Source organism: Hippopotamus amphibius, chromosome 9, assembly GCF_030028045.1.
Source record: "Hippopotamus amphibius kiboko isolate mHipAmp2 chromosome 9, mHipAmp2.hap2, whole genome shotgun sequence".
Classification (NCBI taxonomy): Eukaryota; Metazoa; Chordata; class Mammalia; order Artiodactyla; family Hippopotamidae; genus Hippopotamus; species Hippopotamus amphibius.
This window is the reverse complement of record NC_080194.1, coordinates 134313231-134335642: the sequence shown is the minus strand read 5'-3', so window position 1 is coordinate 134335642 and position 22412 is coordinate 134313231. Positions and strand designations below refer to the sequence as shown.

Below are 22412 nucleotides of genomic sequence, written 5' to 3'. Positions count from 1 at the left end.
CAGAGCCAAAAAGTCTTACTGGTGATTGTGTGTCCCTCCCCTGAGGCGGAGAGCACAGGTCCAGGACCTGCCGAGGGAGGGGGAAGGAAAGAGGAAGACCCCCCGCCAGCATAGGTCCCTATCTTAACACCGCCCCTCCTCTCGGCTTCTCCGGCCAGGCCAAGGCCAACCTGGACAAGAACAAGCAGGCGCTGGAGAAGGAGAATGCGGACCTGGCTGGAGAGCTGCGGGTCCTGAGCCAGGCCAAGCAGGAGGTGGAGCACAAGAAGAAGAAGCTGGAGGTGCAGCTGCAGGAGCTGCAGTCCAAGTGCAGTGACGGGGAGCGGGCCCGCGCTGAGCTCAACGACAAGGTCCACAAGCTGCAGGTGAGGAGGCTTCGCTGGGACCGACCCTGAGGGATGAGGCTCTTCCCGCTAAGGAAGCCTCTCTCGCGGTGAAGCAAGTCCACTTCCTCTAGTTACGCACCTCGGGGAGGTGAGATGGTCCCCCTGTTGAATTTAATCTTTAAAACCCTCATCTGCTCACTCATTGAGTATTTATTGAGTGTCTGCTGTATGCCAGGCACCGTGTTTAATCCTGACATACAACAGCAAGGAAGAAGACAGACACTGTCCCTGCCCCGGGAGAACTCCAGCCTACTGGGGGGAAAGACATTAATAACCACACAAATGTAAAGTGATGCTGGAAAGCTGAGGCACATAATGCAGTAAGTGTAAATGATATGGAGGCATGGCCTGCAGGAGGAGGAGTCGGGGAAGCCTTCCCTAAGAAGGACGTATTGTCTGACAGATAAGAAGTCTGTCTACTTATAGGCAGAGGGAACAGCACGTGCAAAGGCCCAGGGGTGAGTGGGAAATTAGAAGAGATCACGTAAGGCCAGCAGAGCTAGAATGCTGAGTTGGAGGGGGAAATGTGGCACAAAATGGGATTGGAGAGGTAGGCTGTGGCCAGAGGACACAGGGCCTTCAAGGCCCTATTATATGTATGTTGATCTTAACTCTGAGTGATGGGAAACCACTGATGGGTTTTAAGCTGAAGAATGACATGGCCTGGTTTTCTTTGGCCTTAATCAGCTTTGAATAGACATTTGGCCTGACTTGCCATTTGTGGGATACAGCCCAACTTTTGATAAATATTTAATGTGCTTAGAGCCCAGGACAAAGGTGCAGGGCAGCATTAAGTATGAACTTTTCCACATGCAGTTGAGCACAGGGGTTTTGCTATCCTAATACAAGCAGTGTCCTGGAGGAACAGTCAAGATCGTTTATATCCGCACTGTAAGTGGGAAGAGGACGGATGGTGGGCAAGTATCCCTGAAAAGACTTGCTCAGAGATACCAGGGCCTGGAGTAAAAGGCAGAGAAAAGGTAGAAGGCTCTTTACCTTTAGTGTCTGCGTCTTTGGTTTTGCCATAGGGTCAGGGAAAGGGCAAAGAGCGGGGGTGAGGGAGGGGACAGGACCCTTGGAAGTGGAGGTGCCACCTGCAGCCTCTCCCCTACTTCAGGGAGTGGGTGAGTCCAGACCATCACCAGTGTCTGGACTCTCGGATCTGCTGCTTCATCTTTGCCGACCTTGGCAAGGATCCAGGATCCACTTAGAGGAAGCAGGGCCCAGTCAGTACAGTCTAACAGGGCTCGAACAGAGCCCTAGAACCAGAGGCTGCAGCCAGAGATCTCAATTTGTAGGCGATGTGCTTCCCTGGGGGACCATGGAGTGGCCGTGACCAGGCCCCCTAGCTCATGGTATTTCGCAGTGGATACCCCAAGGCCTATCACTGAGTACAAAGGGCTCCTCTTACTTGATGAGGGTTCTGTTCTAGAGGTTCTGACTAACCTGTCTCTCGGCGCCCTCAGATTGAAGTGGAGAGTGTCACAGGGATGCTCAACGAGGCGGAGGGGAAGGCCATCAAACTGGCCAAGGACGTGGCGTCCCTTGGGTCCCAGCTCCAGGACACCCAGGTGGGTATCATGCCACCTCATCCAGAGGCACCTGGGGTACGCCCTCCCTGGGGCTGGGCCCCTGGACCTGCATGTGTCCTTTCCGTAGGAGCTGCTTCAAGAAGAAACCCGGCAGAAGCTCAACGTGTCCACCAAGCTGCGCCAGCTGGAGGATGAGAGGAACAGCCTGCAGGACCAGCTGGACGAGGAGATGGAGGCCAAGCAGACCCTGGAGCGCCACATCTCCACCCTGAACATCCAGGTGCCAGCTGTGTGTCCTTGCTTTTCCGGGCCTAAGCCCCTGAGGGTAGACCAGGGGCTCAGACGTGACTGTGGCAGAACCTTGGCACCATTTTGCTTGGCTCGCCGGCTCCCCCTGATGTTGAGTTTCTTCAACAAGATGGTGGTCTTTGCTTCTCAGGGGCGCGGGGACGGGAATCCCTCACCACCTTCCTCTCACCCCACCCCGGACACTGCCATTTCAGCTCTCCGACTCGAAGAAGAAGCTGCAGGACTTTGCCAGCACCGTGGAATCCCTGGAAGAGGGCAAGAAGAGGTTCCAGAAGGAAATTGAAGGCCTCACCCAGCAGTACGAAGAGAAGGCAGCTGCTTACGACAAACTGGAAAAGACCAAGAACAGGCTTCAGCAGGAGCTGGACGACCTGGTCGTTGACTTAGACAACCAGCGGCAACTCGTGTCCAACCTGGAAAAGAAGCAGAAGAAGTTTGATCAGGTAGGGGCTTGCAGGGCCCTCCTCTCTGCTCAGGGACCCTGGCTGGGGAGGGTCGGGTCTGCAAAGCATCCGGCGTGGCTGCTCTGCGTGTGTATATGGGGCAGGGGGCGGGGTGAGCGCCCCATACCTGCTTTGCTGGACGCAGTGGAAGGCTAGCCTGCTTTGGGTGAAACAGCAGTTAGGGCTCCTTGGTCAGAGTGAGGAGAGTGGCGAAGCCTCAGTGGCTGTGACTTTCCAGGTCCCACCACCATGAGGGTCGTCTAGAAACCTGATCACGCCTTGGGTTCTAGCCTCGATAAGGAAGGAGGATTATTTATTTTATTCACTCAGCGAGCATTTCTTGAATGCCTACTGAGAATTCCAAGTAACTTAAAGCATCTACCCTTGAAAAACCATTGTTCCCTAACATTTCATTACAAAGGATCTCGAACACATAGCAAAGCGGAAAGCATTGTGCCGTAAACACCTATACACCCACCACCTGGATTCCCTGGGTCTGAGGTTGCTTTTTTATTTTCCTGTCACAAGTAGTGGAGAGTTTTTGTGTTGACTGCTGTTTGGGAGTCCCTGTTACTTGCCTGTCTTTGCTGAGTTCTGGCAGTCTGGGTTTTGGATATTACATCGTATGCTGCTCTCGCTTTCTAAAGATGACGTTCACGTCAGTATGGGGTGTTCTTGGAACTGCTTCTCCAGGCAGAGGGAGAAGTGTGTGCAGACCCAGCCACACGCTCACCATTTCCCTCCCACGGTTCACAGGGTACTTTTGTGAGCGAGCGACTATGGCCATGAAACAACAAAAGGATAATTGGCCTCTGGCAGGATTAAATGTCACCCTGACCTTGGTCAAGTACGTTCTAAGCAATATGGGCGGGTCAGTGATTTCCAAGCACAGAGATTCAGCACATGCTGGCTCTGCAGAAGGCTGACCTAGAAGTCACGAGCAGGATTATTACAAACAGTTTGCATAGATATCTGACTTCCTTCCACCTGCACCAGGATGAGTTCAGCCGGACACAAGGCTTCTCACTCATGTTTGCAGTTCAATGCAGCCGAGCCTCGGGCATGCCTGGAGCTCACCTCTGGGTCTTCTGCTGTGTTGTAGTTGTTGGCCGAGGAGAAAAACATCTCTTCCAAATATGCGGATGAAAGGGACAGAGCCGAGGCGGAAGCCAGGGAAAAGGAAACCAAGGCCTTGTCGCTGGCACGGGCCCTCGAGGAGGCCTTGGAAGCCAAAGAGGAGCTTGAGAGGACCAACAAAATGCTCAAAGCCGAGATGGAGGATCTGGTTAGCTCCAAGGATGACGTGGGCAAGAATGTAAGTGGCTCTTCACCGTCTTTGCTTGTCCACGTTTCAGCCCCCAGCCCTCTCTGCTAGCTATCAGTCCACGGTGGGAGGCGGGGGTTCCACGCCGCTTCATGTCAGGCAACAATCAGGAGGTGGAGGGAGTCCCTCGGGCTGGTGCAAAGAGGGGGCCTGGCTGGGAACCGCACGCGGGGGTAGGGTGGGGTCTCAGTCAGGGGTTCTGAGAGGCAGGCTCTGCTCTGGTCTGGACTCCGGGTCACGCAACCTGTGGGTGGCAAAAGCCATCTCCTTGACCTTGATGAACCGTCTGTCACTGGGGGCTGCCCGACCATCTTCATGACATCCACCCTCACATAAAAGGTCCATGAGCTGGAGAAGTCCAAGCGGGCCCTGGAAACCCAGATGGAGGAGATGAAGACCCAGCTGGAAGAGCTCGAGGATGAGCTGCAGGCGACAGAAGATGCCAAGCTGAGGCTGGAGGTCAACATGCAGGCCCTCAAGGGCCAGTTCGAGCGGGATCTCCAGGCCCGGGATGAGCAGAATGAAGAAAAGAGGAGGCAGCTCCAGAGGCAGGTAATCCACGGGGCAAAGGGGGCAGGGGAGGTGGGGCCCCTGCTTCCCTCCTTCCATCGCCACTTCCTGGCTTCAGGGAGACGGATTTCTCACCTGCGACCTGGGGATGAGAAAACCACCTTGCAGGTGGTTGGGCAAACCCGGTCACTGCAGGCAGGGATCCCAGGGGCGGCCCTGCCCAGCAGCGCACGTCTCTCTCCTCGCCCAGCTTCACGAGTACGAGACGGAACTGGAAGACGAGAGAAAGCAACGTGCCCTGGCGGCAGCAGCCAAGAAGAAGCTGGAAGGGGACCTGAAGGACCTGGAGCTGCAGGCGGACTCGGCCATCAAGGGGAGGGAGGAAGCCATCAAGCAGCTGCGAAAACTGCAGGTGGGTGATGCCCGGCTCCTGGGCGCGCTGGGGAAGCCGGGACAGCAGCAGTAGGAAGACGCAGGCCTCCCTCTGTCGCTGGTGCCTGGTCACCTGGTACTTTTCCATCACCCTTTAGCTTTGGGGGCTGTTTCCTGCCCGGGCTGGGGTGGGGGGGCCGCAAACATCAGGTGTTTGGCTGTGGCCCCCAGATCACAGCCCGGCTTCTGAGACAGGTCTGCAGAGCCCACCCAGAACCACACCCCCAGGCAGCCGCCTGGCCACCTGAGGCTTAATCGTGGGCTCTGTGCTTAATCGTGGGAAATCCTGGGGCTAGCCCAGAAAGGTAATTTGGGCAGCAGGACTCGGTGAGTAAGGAGCTCTCAGCTGGTCTCGCCTGTTGACTCACGCAGGCTCAGATGAAGGACTTCCAGAGAGAGCTGGAAGATGCCCGCGCCTCCCGGGATGAGATCTTTGCTACAGCCAAAGAGAATGAGAAGAAGGCCAAGAGCTTGGAGGCAGACCTCATACAGCTACAGGAGGTAAAGGCTTCTTCTCGCTGTGAGAGCCCCGACGGGGAGGCCGTGGCAGCAGCCCTGGGCACCCCCAGCTTGCACACCCTCGTCCAGCATCCCACATGGGTGGGCCCAGAGTGGGGGTTTGCTCCGATGGGTCTGTGTGCCTTCCCTCGAGCTCAGAGGAGGCCGAGCTGTTGTCAAGGGTGGCCGTAGAGACGCCTGGGGGCCTGGTGACAGGAGCGGGTGGATCCTTGGGTGGGGCTCAGCCCTGCCCTGGCAGACAGCAGGTTTCCTTCCTCCCCACCTCCCACCGTCCAGGATCTAGCCGCAGCTGAGAGGGCTCGCAAGCAGGCCGACCTGGAGAAGGAGGAGCTCGCCGAGGAGTTGGCCAGCAGCGTGTCAGGAAGGTATGAGCCACATAGGGAGGAAGAGGGGACCCTCGACTCAGATGATGAGGTAGAGGCAGTCAGAGAGCCTCCTGGACCCCATTTTAATGCTGAAAATGATAGAATGTACAGCTGAGCTTGTGACGGGGTCATGGGGTTTTCACACCCTATTTGGGAGTGTAGCCAGTTTCACTCATTCTGAATGAACGGCATGGTGGGGACACGGCATCTGGGGATGCTGGGGAGGAGGCAGCTGGTCCTCATCCCAGGCCGGGCTTTGCTGACACCACCTGGCTCCCCATGTCCCAGCTGTGTGAGTGTGGACACGCCTCTAAGCCTCTCTGAGCTTCAGTTATAAAAGAGGAAAACCCCGAGGCATTGCTCTTCCAAGAGAGGAAGCTCTCTAAGCCGGGGGAGGCTGGAGGCCCCAGAGCGGCTGCCTTTCCCTCAGGAACGCGCTGCAGGATGAGAAGCGCCGCCTGGAGGCCCGGATCGCACAGCTGGAGGAGGAGCTGGAGGAAGAGCAAGGCAATATGGAGGCCATGAGCGACCGCGTCCGGAAGGCCACGCAGCAGGTGGGCGCCGGGGCAGCACGTGCCTCAGAGCCGCCCTGTGACAGGCTCTAGTCCCAGCCCCACGATGGTTCAGGACAGGCTCCTGTGTGCCAGGCCCAGTGGGGGTGGACAAGAGTGGGGAGACGGGAGAGCAGGGACCCAGCACGTCCACCCCCAAGTACTCACTCCCTCCTCTCCCGGCCACGCTAGCACCTGGCCCGCAGCACCTCCTTTGGTGGCTCCCTCCAGCAGACCATGCTCTCCCATAAGGGTCTCCCTCCTGTTCTTTCCTCAGCCCCTACGTTACAGCAGTGAGCACTTGGTGACGTCATGGGGCACCAGCTCCATGATGGGCGCTGGGGACCCATCATGTGACCTGGGTACCTGGGTGGCACTGGGATGCTGCCTGGAAGAGCTGCCTCTTGAGCTGAGCCTTAAAGGATGGCCAGGAAGGAGCTGGTTGCTGGAGGGGAGGGAGGAGGGCCCCTGGGTGCTCCTGGGACCCACGCAGAGGCCAACGAAGGCTGGGGACTGGGGGAGGACATTGTTCATCTCAGCGCACCCTCCACCGGGTGACCTTTGCCCTCCTCCCCAGGCTGAGCAGCTCAGCAACGAGCTGGCCACGGAACGCAGCACAGCCCAGAAGAACGAGAGCGCGCGGCAGCAGCTCGAGCGGCAGAACAAGGAGCTGCGGAGCAAGCTGCAGGAGATGGAGGGGGCCGTCAAGTCCAAGTTCAAGTCCACCATCGCGGCACTGGAGGCCAAGATCGCACAGCTGGAGGAGCAGGTCGAGCAGGAGGCCAGGTATGGTGGGACCAGTGCCCCAATGACAGCCGGCTTGCCGGTGAGTGGCGGGGATGTCAGGGGTCAGTCGTCCTCTCCGGGCATTGGTTCTGGCTGAGAAATCAGCTCAGTGGTACCCGTGCTGCAGATGTGTTGGGAAAACTGAGTGAGAACACGGGAAGGTGCTGTGCCCTCACTGGGCCCACAGTACGCCTCTGAGATGTCAGCTACTCTAAGCCGCCTGACTCCTCAGTGACGTCAGCCTGGCTTCCCAGGAGCTCATGTCGCTTTGCTTAATCTGTGTCTGCAGGGCGTCACGTTAATGGGTACACAAAATGTCCAAATCATCAGCGCCTTCCGCAGACACAAACATGGGAATAGTTTGTATTCAAGGAATACAGGCCCTGAGCTGTAAGGTCACATTCGTGACCATCAGATGGGGTCGGGATCCTTGCACTGATTTTGCTGTTGGTGGTGGCTTTATGGAGAAGTCTCGTACCACACAGTCCACCCAGTTAAAGTGCACAGTTCATAGGCACGCGCTCCCCACAGGCAGCTGTAGGACCCTGTCGTCACCAGTAAGAAGCCCTGCGTCCGTAGCTATCACCCTCTATTTCCCAGCCCCAGCCCCAGGCAACCGCTGATCTACTTTGTCTCTGTTGTTTATTCTGGACATTTCATAAAGCAGGATCATACAACAGGCGCTTCTGGTGACTGGCCTCTTTCACTGAGCACGTTATCAAGGCTCCCCCACGCTGTAGCCGATGTGGGCACTTCATGGCTTTCCATGGATGAAAAGTGTTCTCAGGATGAGCCCTGATTCGGGCTCAGGAGAAGGGCCCACCGGGGCGACGCTGGTCTGGTTTACACACCCAGTGCAAGGGAGGCCCTCCCCATCTGAACCATCCCCGCTCCCCCTCTCCGTGTGCGCAGAGAGAAACAGGCGACCGCCAAGTCGCTGAAGCAGAAGGACAAGAAGCTGAAGGAGGCCCTGCTGCAGGTGGAGGACGAGCGGAAGATGGCAGAGCAGTACAAGGAGCAGGTAACCCCGCCCCGCCCCAGGCCCCGCCCCACAGGCCCCGCCCCAGGCCCCGCCCCCCGCAGGCCCCCGCGGCCCCTCCGCGGCCCCCCTGACCCTCAGGCCTCTCTCCTTGACAGGCTGAGAAAGGAAACGCGAGGGTCAAGCAACTCAAGAGGCAGCTGGAGGAGGCGGAGGAAGAGTCCCAGCGCATCAACGCCAACCGCAGGAAGCTGCAGCGGGAGCTGGACGAGGCCACGGAGAGCAACGAGGCCATGGGCCGCGAGGTGACGGCGCTCAAGAGCAAGCTCAGGTGAGGGGCCGGCCCGGGCTCGTCCCCTGGGCTGGGTGCGCGGGGCGGCTAGAGAGGCCCACAGCGGCTCAGGGTCCCCCCCTCAAAGCCCTCGCTGCGTCCCCGCTCAGCGCCCGCGGGCGGGGCCCAGAAGACAGGGGCCCCCGGCTCTGGGCAGCACCCCTTCTATCCTACAACCGCTCCCAGCCCATCCTCCTGGAGAGGCGGAGGAGGAAGAGGCAGTACCTCCGGCTCCTGAGACCTTTCTTCACTGTCGTCAACATCTGCAGAACCCTTTCTCTCTTACCCTCTTTTCTGGGCTTGCTCGTCCCCACCTTTCCCTGACTCAGGATTTCTCTGCACGGTGACCGTTCAGGGCTAATGCTTTGTTTATCGTGAACTGGCCTGTGCGCTGCAGGACGCTGCGCAGCGTCCCAGGCCTCCACCCACCAGATGCAGTGGCACGTCCCCCAGTGTCCCCCGGGGGTGCCGTCGCCCACAGTCGGAACCCTCTGCCACGAGGGGGCTGGGGCTGTTTTCTCTCCCACCCCCTGAACCTCTGCGCCTGAAGGGGGTGGGTGCCCCCTGCTCCTCCGGGCTCCTTCTATCCCCTGGTCCACCCGGTTCCCTGAAGGTTTTAGCTCTGAGCTTCCTATCACACTCGCCCACACCCTCCAGGTAGGTCATCCTCTCAAGTCTGTGACCTCCTCTCCTCCAGCACCCTGCCACTCCCCGGCCACTCCCAGTAGCTCTCAGCCCTAATCTGACCATCAAGCATCACAGCATCTGCCTGCCACCACCTTTCTTTAGTTCATACCCTCTGTCTCCACTGGGCTCTTCACACCCTCCCGCATCCTCCCACATCCTCCCGCAGCCCCATGACTCCATGGTTACAGTCAGCCTCTCCCACATCCTCCATGCTCTGGTCCCCCCTCCTGCTATGTTATGCTCACTTGGTTAAAACACAACCCAAATTAAACCCAACTGCCAGCCTTCCACAGCTCAAAACAGTGTGGAAGAGCAAACAGGCGTGCTGCCACTTCCGGGGGAAACTCCATCACTGACACCAAGCCAACTTCACTTAGTGCTGCCTGGACTTTTGCCTCCCTTGCATCCTCTCACCCCCCATTCTCAACCCCACCCCATCCTCTCACCCCCACCCATGCTCTCACTGCCCTCACTTAGGCATCTGCTTTTCACTCTCCTTCAACTTACCATCCTGCCATCCTCCCTCTCAGCTGCTGACCTCGCCTCCAATTTAATCAAAAAATGGAAACTATCACGAAGTATAAACAAGCCACTTCCCCATCGACACACCCCCCCCTTCATCTGCGCTCATTACGTCTATGTTTTCCCCCCATTTCTGTGCTCAACTCTCCAGCACCAACTGAGGTCAGCCCCACCAGCAGACCCACCTTCCTCTTGTTTAACTGAAGACGCTGCTTCTGAAAGCCTTACCCTCCTCCCTTAGACGTGATCTCTCTCACTGAGTCATCCATCAGCTGAACAAACCCAACCTCCCTTCCCTGCTATCTGTTACCACAAAACTTTCACCCAGTGGTCAGTCCTCACCTGACTCAGCAGCACGGGCTACAGCTCATCGCTTCTCCTCACCGGGCCTCCCGGACATCACCCTCATCTGGTGTCCTTCCTACCTTTCAGGGCATCTTTCATCTCTTCTGCTGGTACCTCATCTTAAAGCCCCATTGCTGTTGGTCTGCCCAAGGCACCATCCTGGTCCTCTCTCCATCCCCACTTCTGCCCATTCTTGCCCCAGGGTGCCAATCTGGTCCTCTCTCCATCCTCACCTCTGCTCACTCCTTAGGTGATCTCAACCAGCCTAGTGGCTTCAGAATTCTATCTATAGCTAATGACTTCCTAGTTTATCTCCAGCCCAGACTTCCTGGGATTCCAGACCTCCTTGACATTCCCATTCAATGTCTAACAGGCAGCTCACACCTAAACATACCCCAACTTGAGCCCTCACTGAACCCCTTCATCCCCAGACCAGCTCCTCTCACAATCCTCCCCAGCTCAAAGTTGCTATTAACCCAGGCCACAGACCTCGTGCTCCTTCTTTATTTTTTTCTCTTTCACACCCTGCATCCAATCCGTTGGGAAATCTGGTCAATTTTCCCATAAAAAGTACTCTACATCCAGAAACCAACCACTTTTTGCCACCCTGGTCCAAGCTACCCTCTCCTCCCACCCAGACAACTTTCTCAGCCTCCTCGTGGGCTGCTCTGCATCCGTACTGGCCCCTTATAGTCCGTTCTCAAGAGAAATGGAGTTGTTCATGTCCCCCCTTTGCTTGGAGCCCTCCATGGGCTCCCATCTCGCTCAGAGCCAAAGTAACATCTGTACAGTGGTTCGTTCCACTAGGCCCTACGTGATCTCTGTCCTCTGCCTCCTAAACTACCCCTCCACCTCCACCTCGTCATACACTGCCTCGGGGCCCTTGCACTGGCTGCTTTCTCTCCCCCCAGCTCGCTGCCCACAGCCCCTCCTCCCCTCCCTTCAGGTGTCTGCTCATCCATACTCCTAGAACTTCCCGCCTCACTCCCTACTGCTCTCCTCTCTCTTAGCCACCTGTCATCATGGAACCTGCTGTTTCTTTTATTTATCCCACATGCAGTCTGTCCTCACCCTGGGCCTGCAAGCCCAGAAGCACAGAGGCTTCACCTGCTTAGTCACCCCCTGGGTCTGGGACGGTGCTGGGCACAGACTAAACCTGCAGTCGCTGAGTCAGAGATGATGTTCCTCCAACCTCAGGCATTCTCGCACCACCTTCGCCATTTTGCCTTAGCCTCTTACCACTCGTACTTTTGTTGACTTGATATTTTCTTTGAAATTAACTGTGTTAATCATGCATATGTCTATTTATAAATGAAACCTACCACCCCTGCACTGTTAAGCCAGCATGCCTTGCATCCACAGGTCACAGAGCAGTTAAACACAGTGAAAACGAAACAATAGTAAGACGGGTGGTCCAGTGGGCAGGACTCTGTGCTCTCAATGCAGAGGGCCTGGGTTCGATCTCCGGTCGGGGAACTAGATCCCACTTGCCACAACTAAGAAGTCCCCGTGCTACAACTAAAGATCCCACGTGCTGTAACTAAGACCCGGCACAGCCAAAATAAATGAAATAAATAAATATTAAAACCAAAAAAACCATAGTGAGGACTTCCTAGGTGGCGCAGTGGTTAAGAATCCACCTGCCAATGCAGGGGGCATGGGTTCGAGCCCTGCTGTGGGAAGATTCCACATGCCATGGAGCAACTAAGCCTGTGTGCCACAACTATTGAGCCTGTGCTCTAGAGCCCGTGAGCCACAACTACTGAGCCCATGTGCCGCAACTACTGAAGCCCACACGCCTAGGGCCCGTGCTCCACAAGAGAAGCACCACAACGAAGAGTAGCCCCCGCTCATAGCAACTAGAGAAAGCCCGTGTGCAGCAATGAAGACCCAACGCAGCCAGTAAACAAACAAACAAACAAACAAAACAATAGTGAGTTCTAGGTATTGTGGCCACAAATTGATGACTAAGACCTAAAGGCCGACTTCTCAGTTAAAAAGGGAATGACAAAAGACATTAGCACCAAACAGACTCTGACATAATCAGATGTATTTAAAAAGAGTGGAAAAGGGAGTGCCTTTCTCACTGTGCAATTCAGCAATCCAAAGGCATGCCCAGGAGCCCTCTGAAATCACCTGGCATCTCAACTCTGAGATGACTCTGAGAACCAGGGCACAAGACAAGGGAAAAGCTGCACCCCCTCCACGAGGGGAAGAGAGCAGCTGGCTGGGAGTACAGGGATCTGGGACAGAGCCCCCTGCCTGTGCCAGGAGAAGGGTGGTGCTTCCGCAGGGCAGGACCCCCCAAACTCGGTCTGCTGCTGACAGGCTGAGTGGTGGGGGAGCCGTCAGCCACCCCAGCGCGCTCCCTTTTGTTGTCATCGCTCCCTTTCTTAGGACTGATGATTCTTTTTTTTTTTTTCTGGCCATGCTGCACGGCTTGCCAGATCTTAGTTCCCTGACCAGGGATCAAACCCGGGCTCTCAGCAGTGACAGTGCAGAGTCCCAACCACTGGACCGCCAGGCAATTCCTGGGACCGATAATCCTTGCAGCACATGCTGACCATCCCCTTGGGGTTCTGCCCCCAGACAACTGGCCTTTCTTGGGCCGTATAGGCCGGTACGGGACCAAGCATTTTTTACAGTTAATATGAACATACACACACGTACAGGTGGGAGGTAGGTCCTACCTTTTCTGTCTTCTCTGAGTCCTCTAGAAGTACAGGAGCACAAAATCAGCACCAGAGCCTTGAATGAGGCTGGCAAGCCGAGCCAGCTCCTCAGCGAGCAAGGAATTACACAAGTTTCACACACTTTTCCAAGCCAGAGACATCGCGACACAAGCCCTCCTTAGAGCCCGACCCATGCACCCATCACTCCACACACTGTCAGGCATCTCCGCAGGAGCCGCCGAGGGTGCCCCCCTCTACCTTCTCGCTATGGGCGTAAAAGGCAACGAAGACAGAGTAATGATAATAAAGTGAGAGGCTGCTGTGGGCTCCTTGCCTGGGTCTGTTCAGGTGCTGTTCCCACAAGGATCTTTTGGACTCGCTTACTCAGATTCCTTTATCTTCCGGAACACATATGCACAATTGAGGAAGCCACCTGAGCTCTTAAGAGAAGCTCTGAGGCACAGAAATTTTCTTTTTAATTGGAAAAAAAAATCTTGTGTGCCAGCCTCTCTGAGAGCTCGTGGCTTCAGGTGCTCTGCTGTAAGGGTGACTTAAAAGTACCTTTAACTATTTAATTGAAGCAACTGCCTTTAATGATTAAAATCGCACTTGAACAGGAGGATGGTAACCACGGGGGACTCTCTCTCTCTGTTTCAGAGGCCCCCTCCCCCAGGAAACTCCGCAATGACTCACCAGGTATCCTGCCTGCAGCTTCGGGGCGTGTGTGTGTGTGTGTATGTGTGTGTGTATGTGTGTCTTGGTTTCCATTTCTGTTCTGCCAACACGCCCCCCTGCCCCCTCTGCCCCCCTTTTTTGGCCCTTGCAAATTCCTGACATTCCTGCAAAATCTGAAGCCTTAAATATCTTAGTTCAAAACTGTCTTTCATCAAAACCAAGATCGACACAAGACGACCTCATCTCCTGACCCATTTTCCTCCCTCCCTCCCTCCTCCCGCTATGGCGTGTGACGTGGCCCCGATGTGGCCTGTCACCATGTGCTGAGAGTTGAGAGGGTGTGTATGGCTTGGATGGTTCCTACCTGCGTGAGAGGCCTCTGGTACATGGCGCGGCCATGGCGGTGCCGTGCTCCCGCATCCGGCTCAGACACCACGCTGAGCAGATGTGCCAGCTCCACCGTCTGGGCACCATCCTGGAGAATGGCTTCCATCCGGCTGGTCTGGTTCACAAGCCAGAATTAGCAAAGCACAGGGTCATGGTGGCCGCAGCCCAGCCACGTGCCCCCCACGGTGGTGTTTTCACACACGCGTGCGAGGGAGATGAGCTCTCACCCCGATGTCTCACTGGGGTCGCATGGGGCTTGAGTGACGACCAGCTGCTAACTGCATCTTCAGCACACGAGGGCCATGCTGGCCACAGCAGGGCCAGGCACGGTCTTTCCTAGAGGCCTCACAGGCACGTGTTCACAGACTGGGGACGGACACCCAAGGTTCAGGGAGTGCATGGGGCCTTCACAAGACAGGGTTAAGAGGTCTCGACTTCTCTGGGATTCTAACAGCATATTCACACGTGAAGTCAGGCACCTGGGGCCTGGCTTCCCCCTCATCCTCCGTAAGAGGCCCAGGCAGCCCTGCCTTGTGTCTGCCTTCTCTCTTTGGAGAATCTCCGCTTTGCTGTTGCTACCCAAATACTTAAAGCTGGATGAGGTCTTGGCAGAAGCTTTAGGCAGGAGCATCACGCATCTAAGACACAGCTTTCGAGCAGCTCTTCCGCCAGCTCATCTGGATCAAGGGATAAGCTGGGTTCTAGGATTTACCCACCTGTTGATGGAAACTGAGTCCTTGCAAAGAAGCAGGTGCTCACATTCTCAAGCTGATTCCTAGGACGCCAACAGTGCCTTAGATACATTTCTGAGCCCATGAACAGAATCCAAATTCTCCAGGATCAGACCCTTTAAGAAAATGTTTAGAGGGGCCCCTTACTTCCTCTGACAGCTATAGCCAATGTCAACCTTCGCCTAGGATTTGAAGCCAGTTCCTTCAAGAAAGGCTCCTGAACTGGAACAGACTGGCTTCAGGACTGATGCCCACACGGCGGGGGGGGGGTGGGGGGGGGTGGGTAGAGGGCTTCCAGGACCCAAGGGCGCCTGATGAATTCAACTCCTCTAGTTAGCAAATGCAGACTCTTCCGAGAGGCAAAGGGAGTGGCTGGAGAGGAAGGGTAGGTGAGGCACTGTTTCCCAGCCCCAGGCCATGCCTTCAGTTTTGAACCTGGAGGGTTAGAGGAGGAGAGAACTGTATGGACAGCTGCGGAGCCCTGCAGGCCGGGATGACTCTGTCCCGAGTCTTGGAGAACACAGTGTGAAAGAAGTTAGAGACTTTCCAAGGTCACCTCTAGAGACTGAAAGAAAGTTCGTTCCAAAGGAGCTGGAGGCCTATAAGCTTCCCTCTGATGGGACTGAGGCTGACCCAAGTCTCTAGTTGGCAGTAGCTACAACTTTAAGTATTTATTCCTGATCGCTGCCCCTTGGGAAGTAACATCTGCCGTACCCAGTGGGTTTTACCAGCCCAGGTTCCTCCCAACCTTGGACCCCAAAAGGCTCGTGCTGGGAAGCCCCTCGTCAGCGATCAGGACTCTCTGGGCCTCGCTTATGCCTCCTGTCTTACCTGTTGGAGTTGCCCCCTTTGACTAAAGAATCAGGCTGGGCTCACTGGGATGGGCTCGCCCTCGCGGCTTTCCTGTCCAGCCTTTGTGTGGCGACGTGGGTCGTCGTTTTTGTTGCAAAAAGTCTGTTTTCTTCTTAGACATCCTAAAATGAGCGAAGACCCATCAAACAGGGTCAGACGGCCAGAGCCTAACACACAACATTATCTGTTGTGGTGGCTGAAAAGAAGGCGAACGTTCCTTCCAGCCACTGGAGGTTACGTGCAGGCGGGTCTGACTTTTCCTCCTCCTGCCTGCCCTGTCCTACACAAAGCCTCCCTTCAGGTGACCAGGGCAGGCCCTGGTGGGAACAGGGCACCCGGCAGGACAGAGGAGACGAGATGGGAGTGGGAAGGACAGAGAGAAAGGAGTGTCCCATCAGCTGCGGCAAAAATGCACCTTGGATTAACATGTTTAATGTTTTTCTGACAAATGTTTATTGAGCACCTGTTCTGTGCCTTGCACGGTGCCTGCTATGTGAGCCCAAAACAGATGAGATCCCGCCCTGGAGGAACCCAGCCCAAGAATTCTGCTGCATAAAAGCAGGACAGCACCCTGGCATCCACGCAGGGACCCGCTGCCCTCTCTGCCCTGGGTAGTCATTCCCACCTTCCTCCAATGCGAAACCTAAATCCCTCACCCCTTTTTCTTCTGAGAAAGAGGAGGTGCAGACACAACAGGTCCCCCTCATCCCTGCCCCACAGGGTAGGAATAAACCCATGGGGGGGTCACCCCCACTTGCCTTTGTTCCTTCTTTTCTAAATAGACGTCCACAGCCGACCAGAATCCTGTGGGTCAGCAAATGACCAAGGCAGACATTCTGCAAAGCAGACAGACCTGCTCTGAAAAACCCCCTTTGCCCCCGTTCCAGCTGATAAAATGCACCCACACCTCCAGACGGGGCAGGATGTGTTCACTTCCACCTGAATTCTGGCGTCTCATTTGTTTTGAGTTTGTTTGTGTTTCTTTTTTGCCCCGTCTGAAAATCTCTTCCAAGCTCAAGGGAGATTTCTGTCCTAAAGAAACGTGTGTTTTCTTAACACCCACAGGCGAGGAGGGAACGAGACCTCTTTCGTTCGAGGGAACGAGACCTCTTTCGTTCCCTCAAGAAGGTCTGGAGGACGCAGAGTTATTGAAAACGCGGATGGTTCTGAGGAGGAAGTGGACGCTCGCGATGCGGACTTCAACGGAACCAAAGCCAGTGAATGACCCACACGCTCAAAACGGGACAGAACCAAACCCAGCGAACTCCGCTTAGCACCGTCTAAATCCATTTTCCAGCTCCGAACATCACAGGCACCCCTCACGATGAATACAAACAACACCATCCTGCGTTCAGGGCGTCGGCTTCAGTTTGGAACCATGTACCAAAGGAGAAGACCCAACAGGAGACACAAACACACCCACTCCCTCTGCCGAGAGCGGTGCAGAGATTTTGAATTTTTAGAAAAATATATCCACGGTAACTAATCACCGGCAACTTAGTTTACATGAAACGGGGAGTAAGTCACCACGACGGGTGCCGCCGCCCCCATCCCCAGCCCTTCCTGCCCCGTGGACCCTTCCAGCGTCCTGGTAGGTCCTGGCCTGAGAATTCCTCTTCCTTCCGGTTCCTGCACATCAGATGCACACAGTTCACCGAGACCAAGTGCCTTCTGTAGTCACGTGAATTAAAAAGGAGACGCCGCTCAAACGGCCAAGAGCAGGAATGTCACACTGTTTTATAGGCACCCCGACTGTACTTAAGGACACCCTCACTAATAAAAGGTTATAAATCACTAGAACGGAGTTGGCTTTTCTATTGAGTTGTTCTCTAGAGAAAAACGACGGGGATGGGTGGGGGGGAGTGGCCTCGTTTAGTCTTCACGACGACCCTATGAAGTCAGGGTTATTATTGCATTAAATGGGGAAACTGAGGCCTAGGGCGGTGAGATGAACTGCCCGAGACCTCACAAGTGGCCAAGAGAAGAGCAGAGATGCAGAGTGGGTCTGAGCTGCGGGCTCCTACACGCAGGGGGTGGGCGGCTGGAGGCCCAGAGAGCAGGACCGCGGCGGCAAGGACGTCTTCATCAATCAAAACAGTGCATATTTCAGGCGAAGAATACAAGTTCCTTGAATGTTTGAGTTAAAACCTAAGACTTCACCTGGCAGGGGTTGACACACTTTTTCTATAAAGGCCCGGGAATTAGGCTCCAATATGGTCTCTGTCACATTTTTGTCTTTCTTCTTTAAACTAAACCACCCTTTAAAAGTGTAATAACCGTTCTTGGCACGAGGGCCATAAAAAACGGGCCTGGGCCCTTGCCTTCCTCAGCCGGTGTCTTCTAGACAGGTGCCTGGCCAAGCTTCCATTCAGCACAGACGATTCCAGACACGACTCCGCGGGACCAAACAGGCTGAAGAGCAGGGAATGACGGAAACCAAGGACACACAGAAAGACCAAATGCTCACACACCCTGAACAGGACACATGCGTGTCTAAGAAGCTGACTCGAAAGGAAATTTTTAAAAAGTAGGTTTAAAAAAATAAATAAAAAGTAGGTTTCTCATATTTAGTCACTTGGTTAAAAAAACAAAAGTTTTTCACCACCAGATGAACAAACACAGAAGCACAAACAAAGGCAGCAGCATTTACTGACCTCCACAAACTAGGTGAAAATCAGTTTCTCTTGATTTTATTGTTCTTTTAAAAAAATAAAGGTACATCTTTTACCGATACAGGTTAGAATGTTGCTAGGGTAGTGAAGTGGACACATGAGTTTAGTTCTCTGCTGAATTTCAGTAGCACTTGAAAAGTTCTGCTTTCAACTCGGGGATATTCTTGCTGTTCTTTTGGAAACATAACTTATTAAGAGAAGGCCAGTAAGCTGCACACATGCGCCTGAATTCACACGTTCTTTACACTCGCGTCCGGAGTGTGAGACGGCCATTCCCAAGCAGCAGGGATGAGCCCCACACTGTCTCTGTGGAAATCCTGGGCTCATTTCTTCTTTAGTAAGGATGCTCCCCATGACAGTCCTGGTGGTTTAATCTTATCGGAAGGTCCCCCCAATTATTTCATCAAGGCTTTGAATGAAGTCCTGTTCGTAGGGGCTGTATTACCCAAGGCCATCACACCTGAGACCCTCAGGGTCCTGAAGCAGAGGTCACCCCCAGGCCAGCATAGGGGGGCTCAGGACAACTTAGTCAGGATTGGGCTAAAGAGGAAACAGATTTTCCACTGACCTGGTCCCCACAAAATTTACTCTGAAACTCAAGCACGCCTCTAAAAGCCTCAGTGAGAGGCAGGTTAAAAAGTCTCAGAGGTTCAGCACACCACAGTTTAAAGAAAAGGTACATGCCTATCCTGCTCTTCGCCCCGAGCCGTGGTTTCAGTGTACTGATCCCTGCTGTGCCACACAGCACTGGAGATTTTGTTCTTGAAGACGCTCCAGCTAAGTGGGGGCCGGAGTGAGCCTGAGATGGGCTCAGACCTCGCTTTGCAGGTGTCCCCGGGCATGAAAAACACCTCTCAAGACCCGACAGGACTCGGGTGAGCTGAAAATGATGGGGTGGCCTCAGCGCCCCCGTCGCCCTTTCCAGAGGGTCCGGTTTGCCCCGGTCCACTGGCAACACACCCACAAGGAGGCCGGGGGTTGTGAGACAGCACTTCCTGGGGACGACCGCCCGGGGCCACAGGCGATAGCCTCAGTCACGGGCTAGTGCCACCGCTTGCTTGTATTTCTCAAACTAACTTAAAAGAGCCCAAAACCTAGTTTAAAGAGGGAAGGAGGGTAACAACTCCCGCACAGACGCTGGGGCCTTCTTCCGTGGATTTCCTAAAGCATCATCTTGACTACGCCCTGGGCTGACGGCAGCGATGGCGAGCAAGCATTGGAAGGCGGCTTCCCAAATTCCAGGCGTTTTCCCAACCTTCAGACAGAGCAAACCAAATTAGGCAGGCATTACAGCTGTTACAGACTGGCTAGCACGGGGCCCACAGAGTTCTAAGAGTGAATGTCAAGGTCGGGAGCAGTGTCTCCCTGGGTCTCAATTTTCTCTCCTGTGAAATGAAGAAAAGGACACTGCTATCTAGGGCTCACGTCCCCAAGGCCACACGAAAAGCCTAGTGGCAGAAGACCCTCCAAATAACACCCACGGCTAACGGTCCGGAAGTTACGTGCACGCTGGGGAAACCGATTCTTCATTTCCCGTCCTCTGTCTGCCACTGACCCCCCCAATTTACGTGGCCTGGGGTCCAGTGAGGTGGTGACACATCTTACAAAATTCTAGATCTGGAAGCGGACCTAATTTTCTTCAGGCAAGAAAATAAATGAAGCTGTTAGAGGTCAGAGTTGTGTTTTCGAATCAGGTGACTGGCTTCAGGAATCTAGTCTGGCTGATTTAGTTTCCTGAAGGTTCTAAAGGTTAAAAAAAAAAAAACACAAACACCTCTTCTGGGGGAAGCAGAGCAGCGTTTGAAGCTTGAGTCCCAAACAAGTGATTTATACAAAGCACACTAGCACAGCACGACCAGGGGCTCAGGCTGCAGAGTCACATCGTGACAATGACCCTCCCCTTGGCCACCTGCCCAGACCAGCAGACACCACCTAGCTCTGCCAAGGGATGGGGTAGAGGATAAGGCACACAGACGTAACCCTGGACTTCTAAAAGTGGCCACTGGTCAGGGGTCAGAGGCTCCCGGCTGGAGTGGATGGGTTCTCCCGACACTGAGGAGGCACAGAAGGTACTGACCCTTTGTCGCCCAGAGGCATGCTGGTGCTGCCCGGCCATCTGTCACCGCCATCCCTGTTCTTGCTCCCCCGTACTGAGGCTGGGCCACTGGCTCGGTTTGGGGACTGATCATACACGAAGTTCCGGCAGGAAGCAAGTTTGGACTCCAGAGCCTGGAGAGAAATATGCTTTCATCTCTCAAGGTGAAGACAAGGACTCTCTCCTCTCACCAGAGCCCATACGCATAATAACAGCTTAAGACAGTGGTTCTCAGACTGGGTTGTGTGTTAGAATCCCAAAGCATGCCCCACCCCATCCCCAAATTCATTTTAAGTTCAACTCGTAGAACCAGTGGTCTAAGGTATTAGGAGCTTCCTGAAAAGTCCATAACCCTACCTATGATCCAAGTCTGCCTCCAAGAAATACGAAATTAACTTTTGCAATCATCCACTCTCTCCCTTATCTTGTTAAACATGCACCAAGTGGCAGGAGGTCTGAATAAGGACTTGCCTCGCTGCAAACAGACACTCTGGAAACAAAATGGGCACTGAGATCGCCCTGGGCTTCTCTAACTCTCAAAAACCTGTTTATATAACAGCAAACCAGAAAACCGAAAGCCAAAAGGAAAAACACAGGAAACAAGTTGCAAGCTTCCATTAACTCTGAATACATACATTCTGGTCAATGACAGACCGGCAGGATTTAAATTATGTGGCTTTCCCTCAATCATTTTTTAAAAACAAGAGAAATAACTACAGAGAACACCTGCATGATTTCTTAAGCACAAAAGACTCCTTTCCTGTAATTAACATAAAACCTGTAAAGTCAGGTTCTCTGCCCTAGCCTTTCAAGATTTTCTCTTTACCTCCATGAGAAATTAAAAAAAGGGAAGGCAGTTTTCAAGTGTTTCTCAGTTTTTCCAAATTCAAACAAAACATCATAGCTACCCTCCAGATTTCCCAAATTGCCAGGGAAAATGGTACAGGGAAAGAAAGCTATACCCAGGGGTCAAAGGGTGCCTCAGGGTCAGAGCCTGGGTGTTTATCAGAAACAACACCCACAGGAGCACAGCGATTCTAAGGGCCGTGAGAGCCAGGGCGACGCCTGCACCTTATGAAGCCTCTGCCGGACGAGAAGCAACCGGTAAGGTCACCCCTCAAGCCCCCTGAAGAGAGAAGATGCCACGTGGACCCTGGGGTGGTGCCGTCTTACCCCCACTTTCCGCAGCAGGTCTCCCACGATGTTGAGGGCTGATATCCGGGCCGCCGGCGTGAGGGGGGTCCCCCCGGTGGAGTCGTCCAGACCTGAGTGTGCAAAAGGAAGCACATGTGACACAACACCCAGGCAAAAGTCTGTGCACTAACGACTCAATGCAAAACCCAGGGGTGGGCAAGGAAGCCTGTCTCCCCTCTGATCCTAGCACTGCCCTGTTTCGGTCTATAGTTTGCTGCCTAACATAACGAGAGTATCTGATGACCAACTTCTCGCAGCCTTATAATGACTATACTTAAAGTTTATCTTTCCCTGGTATTCGTTTTAAACAAAATCAGAACAAGCCCTCTGAAACGTCTAGGAATTCTGTACAATTAACGTGAACATCTGAACAAGCCCCACTGGTGAGGGTTCTACTCCCCATAGCCTCCTGTCTCTTCAAAGCAAGACCAGAAGCACCAGGGCACTTGTTAAAAACGCAGGATCTCAGGCCCTGCCTAGACTTGCTGCATCTAAGGCCCAGCAGAGTCATGTGCTTATTAAAGTGTGGTCTAGCCTGGGATTCTGAAAACCTCACACTCTCTTCCTCCTGGGCACAAGCCGCGGGACAGGCAGCATGTGATGGTGTAAGCCCGGGAGTCAGCCTGCCTTTCGCCGGCTGCATGACGTCAGGCTGGCTCCTTAACTCAGGCCCTCAGTCTCCTCACCCATCGAATGGGGACAGCACTTGCAGTACTCGCCTCTCGGGCCGTGGCGCGAATCCAGTGAGGTCATGTGTACATACAAAGCACGGTAAGCAGAGGGACCGGCACATCTTGAGTGCTTCATAATGACCTATTATTATCTGCTATTGAGTGGCTCAGTCAGAGCCTCACAGCTAGTCAGTCAGCAGAGGGGCTGGGCGAGAACTCAAATTTCTAGGCTTTTACTGCACATCACAGGTCATGCTGGGTCCAGTTCTAGATGCTGTATTGCTGGACCCACAAAATGCTTTTAAGCATTTTATTTGGTTACTGAAATTTTTAATTTGGCACATTTCACATTCAGCAAGAGGATCTCTGGCTTCTGGTGAAGAGTGGAGAGTCTCCTGGGCCCACACTGCTCGTGGTGGAAGCAGAGTGGCAGCTGCCTCTC

The 22412-nt window shown here is 54.3% G+C and overlaps 2 protein-coding genes across 10 annotated transcripts in view; one reads left to right on the top strand and one right to left on the bottom strand.

Annotated features, from left to right (window-relative positions):
• Positions 1–17138, top strand: part of MYH11 (myosin heavy chain 11) — a 103103-nt gene extending 85965 nt beyond the window's left edge. For 2 of the 4 annotated variants that reach the window (XM_057750400.1, XM_057750399.1), the window contains 15 exons: positions 159–365; positions 1853–1957; positions 2046–2198; positions 2422–2670; positions 3773–3985; positions 4334–4546; positions 4755–4916; positions 5309–5437; positions 5732–5820; positions 6251–6374; positions 6949–7157; positions 8070–8178; positions 8295–8467; positions 13351–13389; positions 16404–16536. In XM_057750400.1, coding sequence (XP_057606383.1) covers positions 159–365; positions 1853–1957; positions 2046–2198; positions 2422–2670; positions 3773–3985; positions 4334–4546; positions 4755–4916; positions 5309–5437; positions 5732–5820; positions 6251–6374; positions 6949–7157; positions 8070–8178; positions 8295–8467; positions 13351–13381 — 2166 coding nt within the window. In that variant the 3' untranslated portion in view covers positions 13382–13389; positions 16404–16536. Of the gene's footprint in view, positions 1–158; positions 366–1852; positions 1958–2045; positions 2199–2421; positions 2671–3772; positions 3986–4333; positions 4547–4754; positions 4917–5308; positions 5438–5731; positions 5821–6250; positions 6375–6948; positions 7158–8069; positions 8179–8294; positions 8468–13350; positions 13390–16403 lie in introns of all 4 variants that reach the window. The other 2 variants (XM_057750398.1, XM_057750397.1) reach the window with 1 other exon arrangement.
• Positions 2505–22412, bottom strand: part of NDE1 (nudE neurodevelopment protein 1) — a 42788-nt gene continuing 22880 nt past the window's right edge. For 2 of the 6 annotated variants that reach the window (XM_057750401.1, XM_057750402.1), the window contains exons 7-10: positions 21279–21370; positions 20088–20239; positions 15318–15460; positions 2505–2640 (exon numbers count right to left, since the gene is read on the bottom strand). In XM_057750401.1, coding sequence (XP_057606384.1) covers positions 15340–15460; positions 20088–20239; positions 21279–21370 — 365 coding nt within the window. In that variant the 3' untranslated portion in view covers positions 2505–2640; positions 15318–15339. Of the gene's footprint in view, positions 2641–13682; positions 13871–15317; positions 15461–15502; positions 16175–17858; positions 19266–20087; positions 20240–21278; positions 21371–22412 lie in introns of those variants that run through there. The other 4 variants (XM_057750407.1, XM_057750404.1, XM_057750403.1 and 1 more) reach the window with 4 other exon arrangements.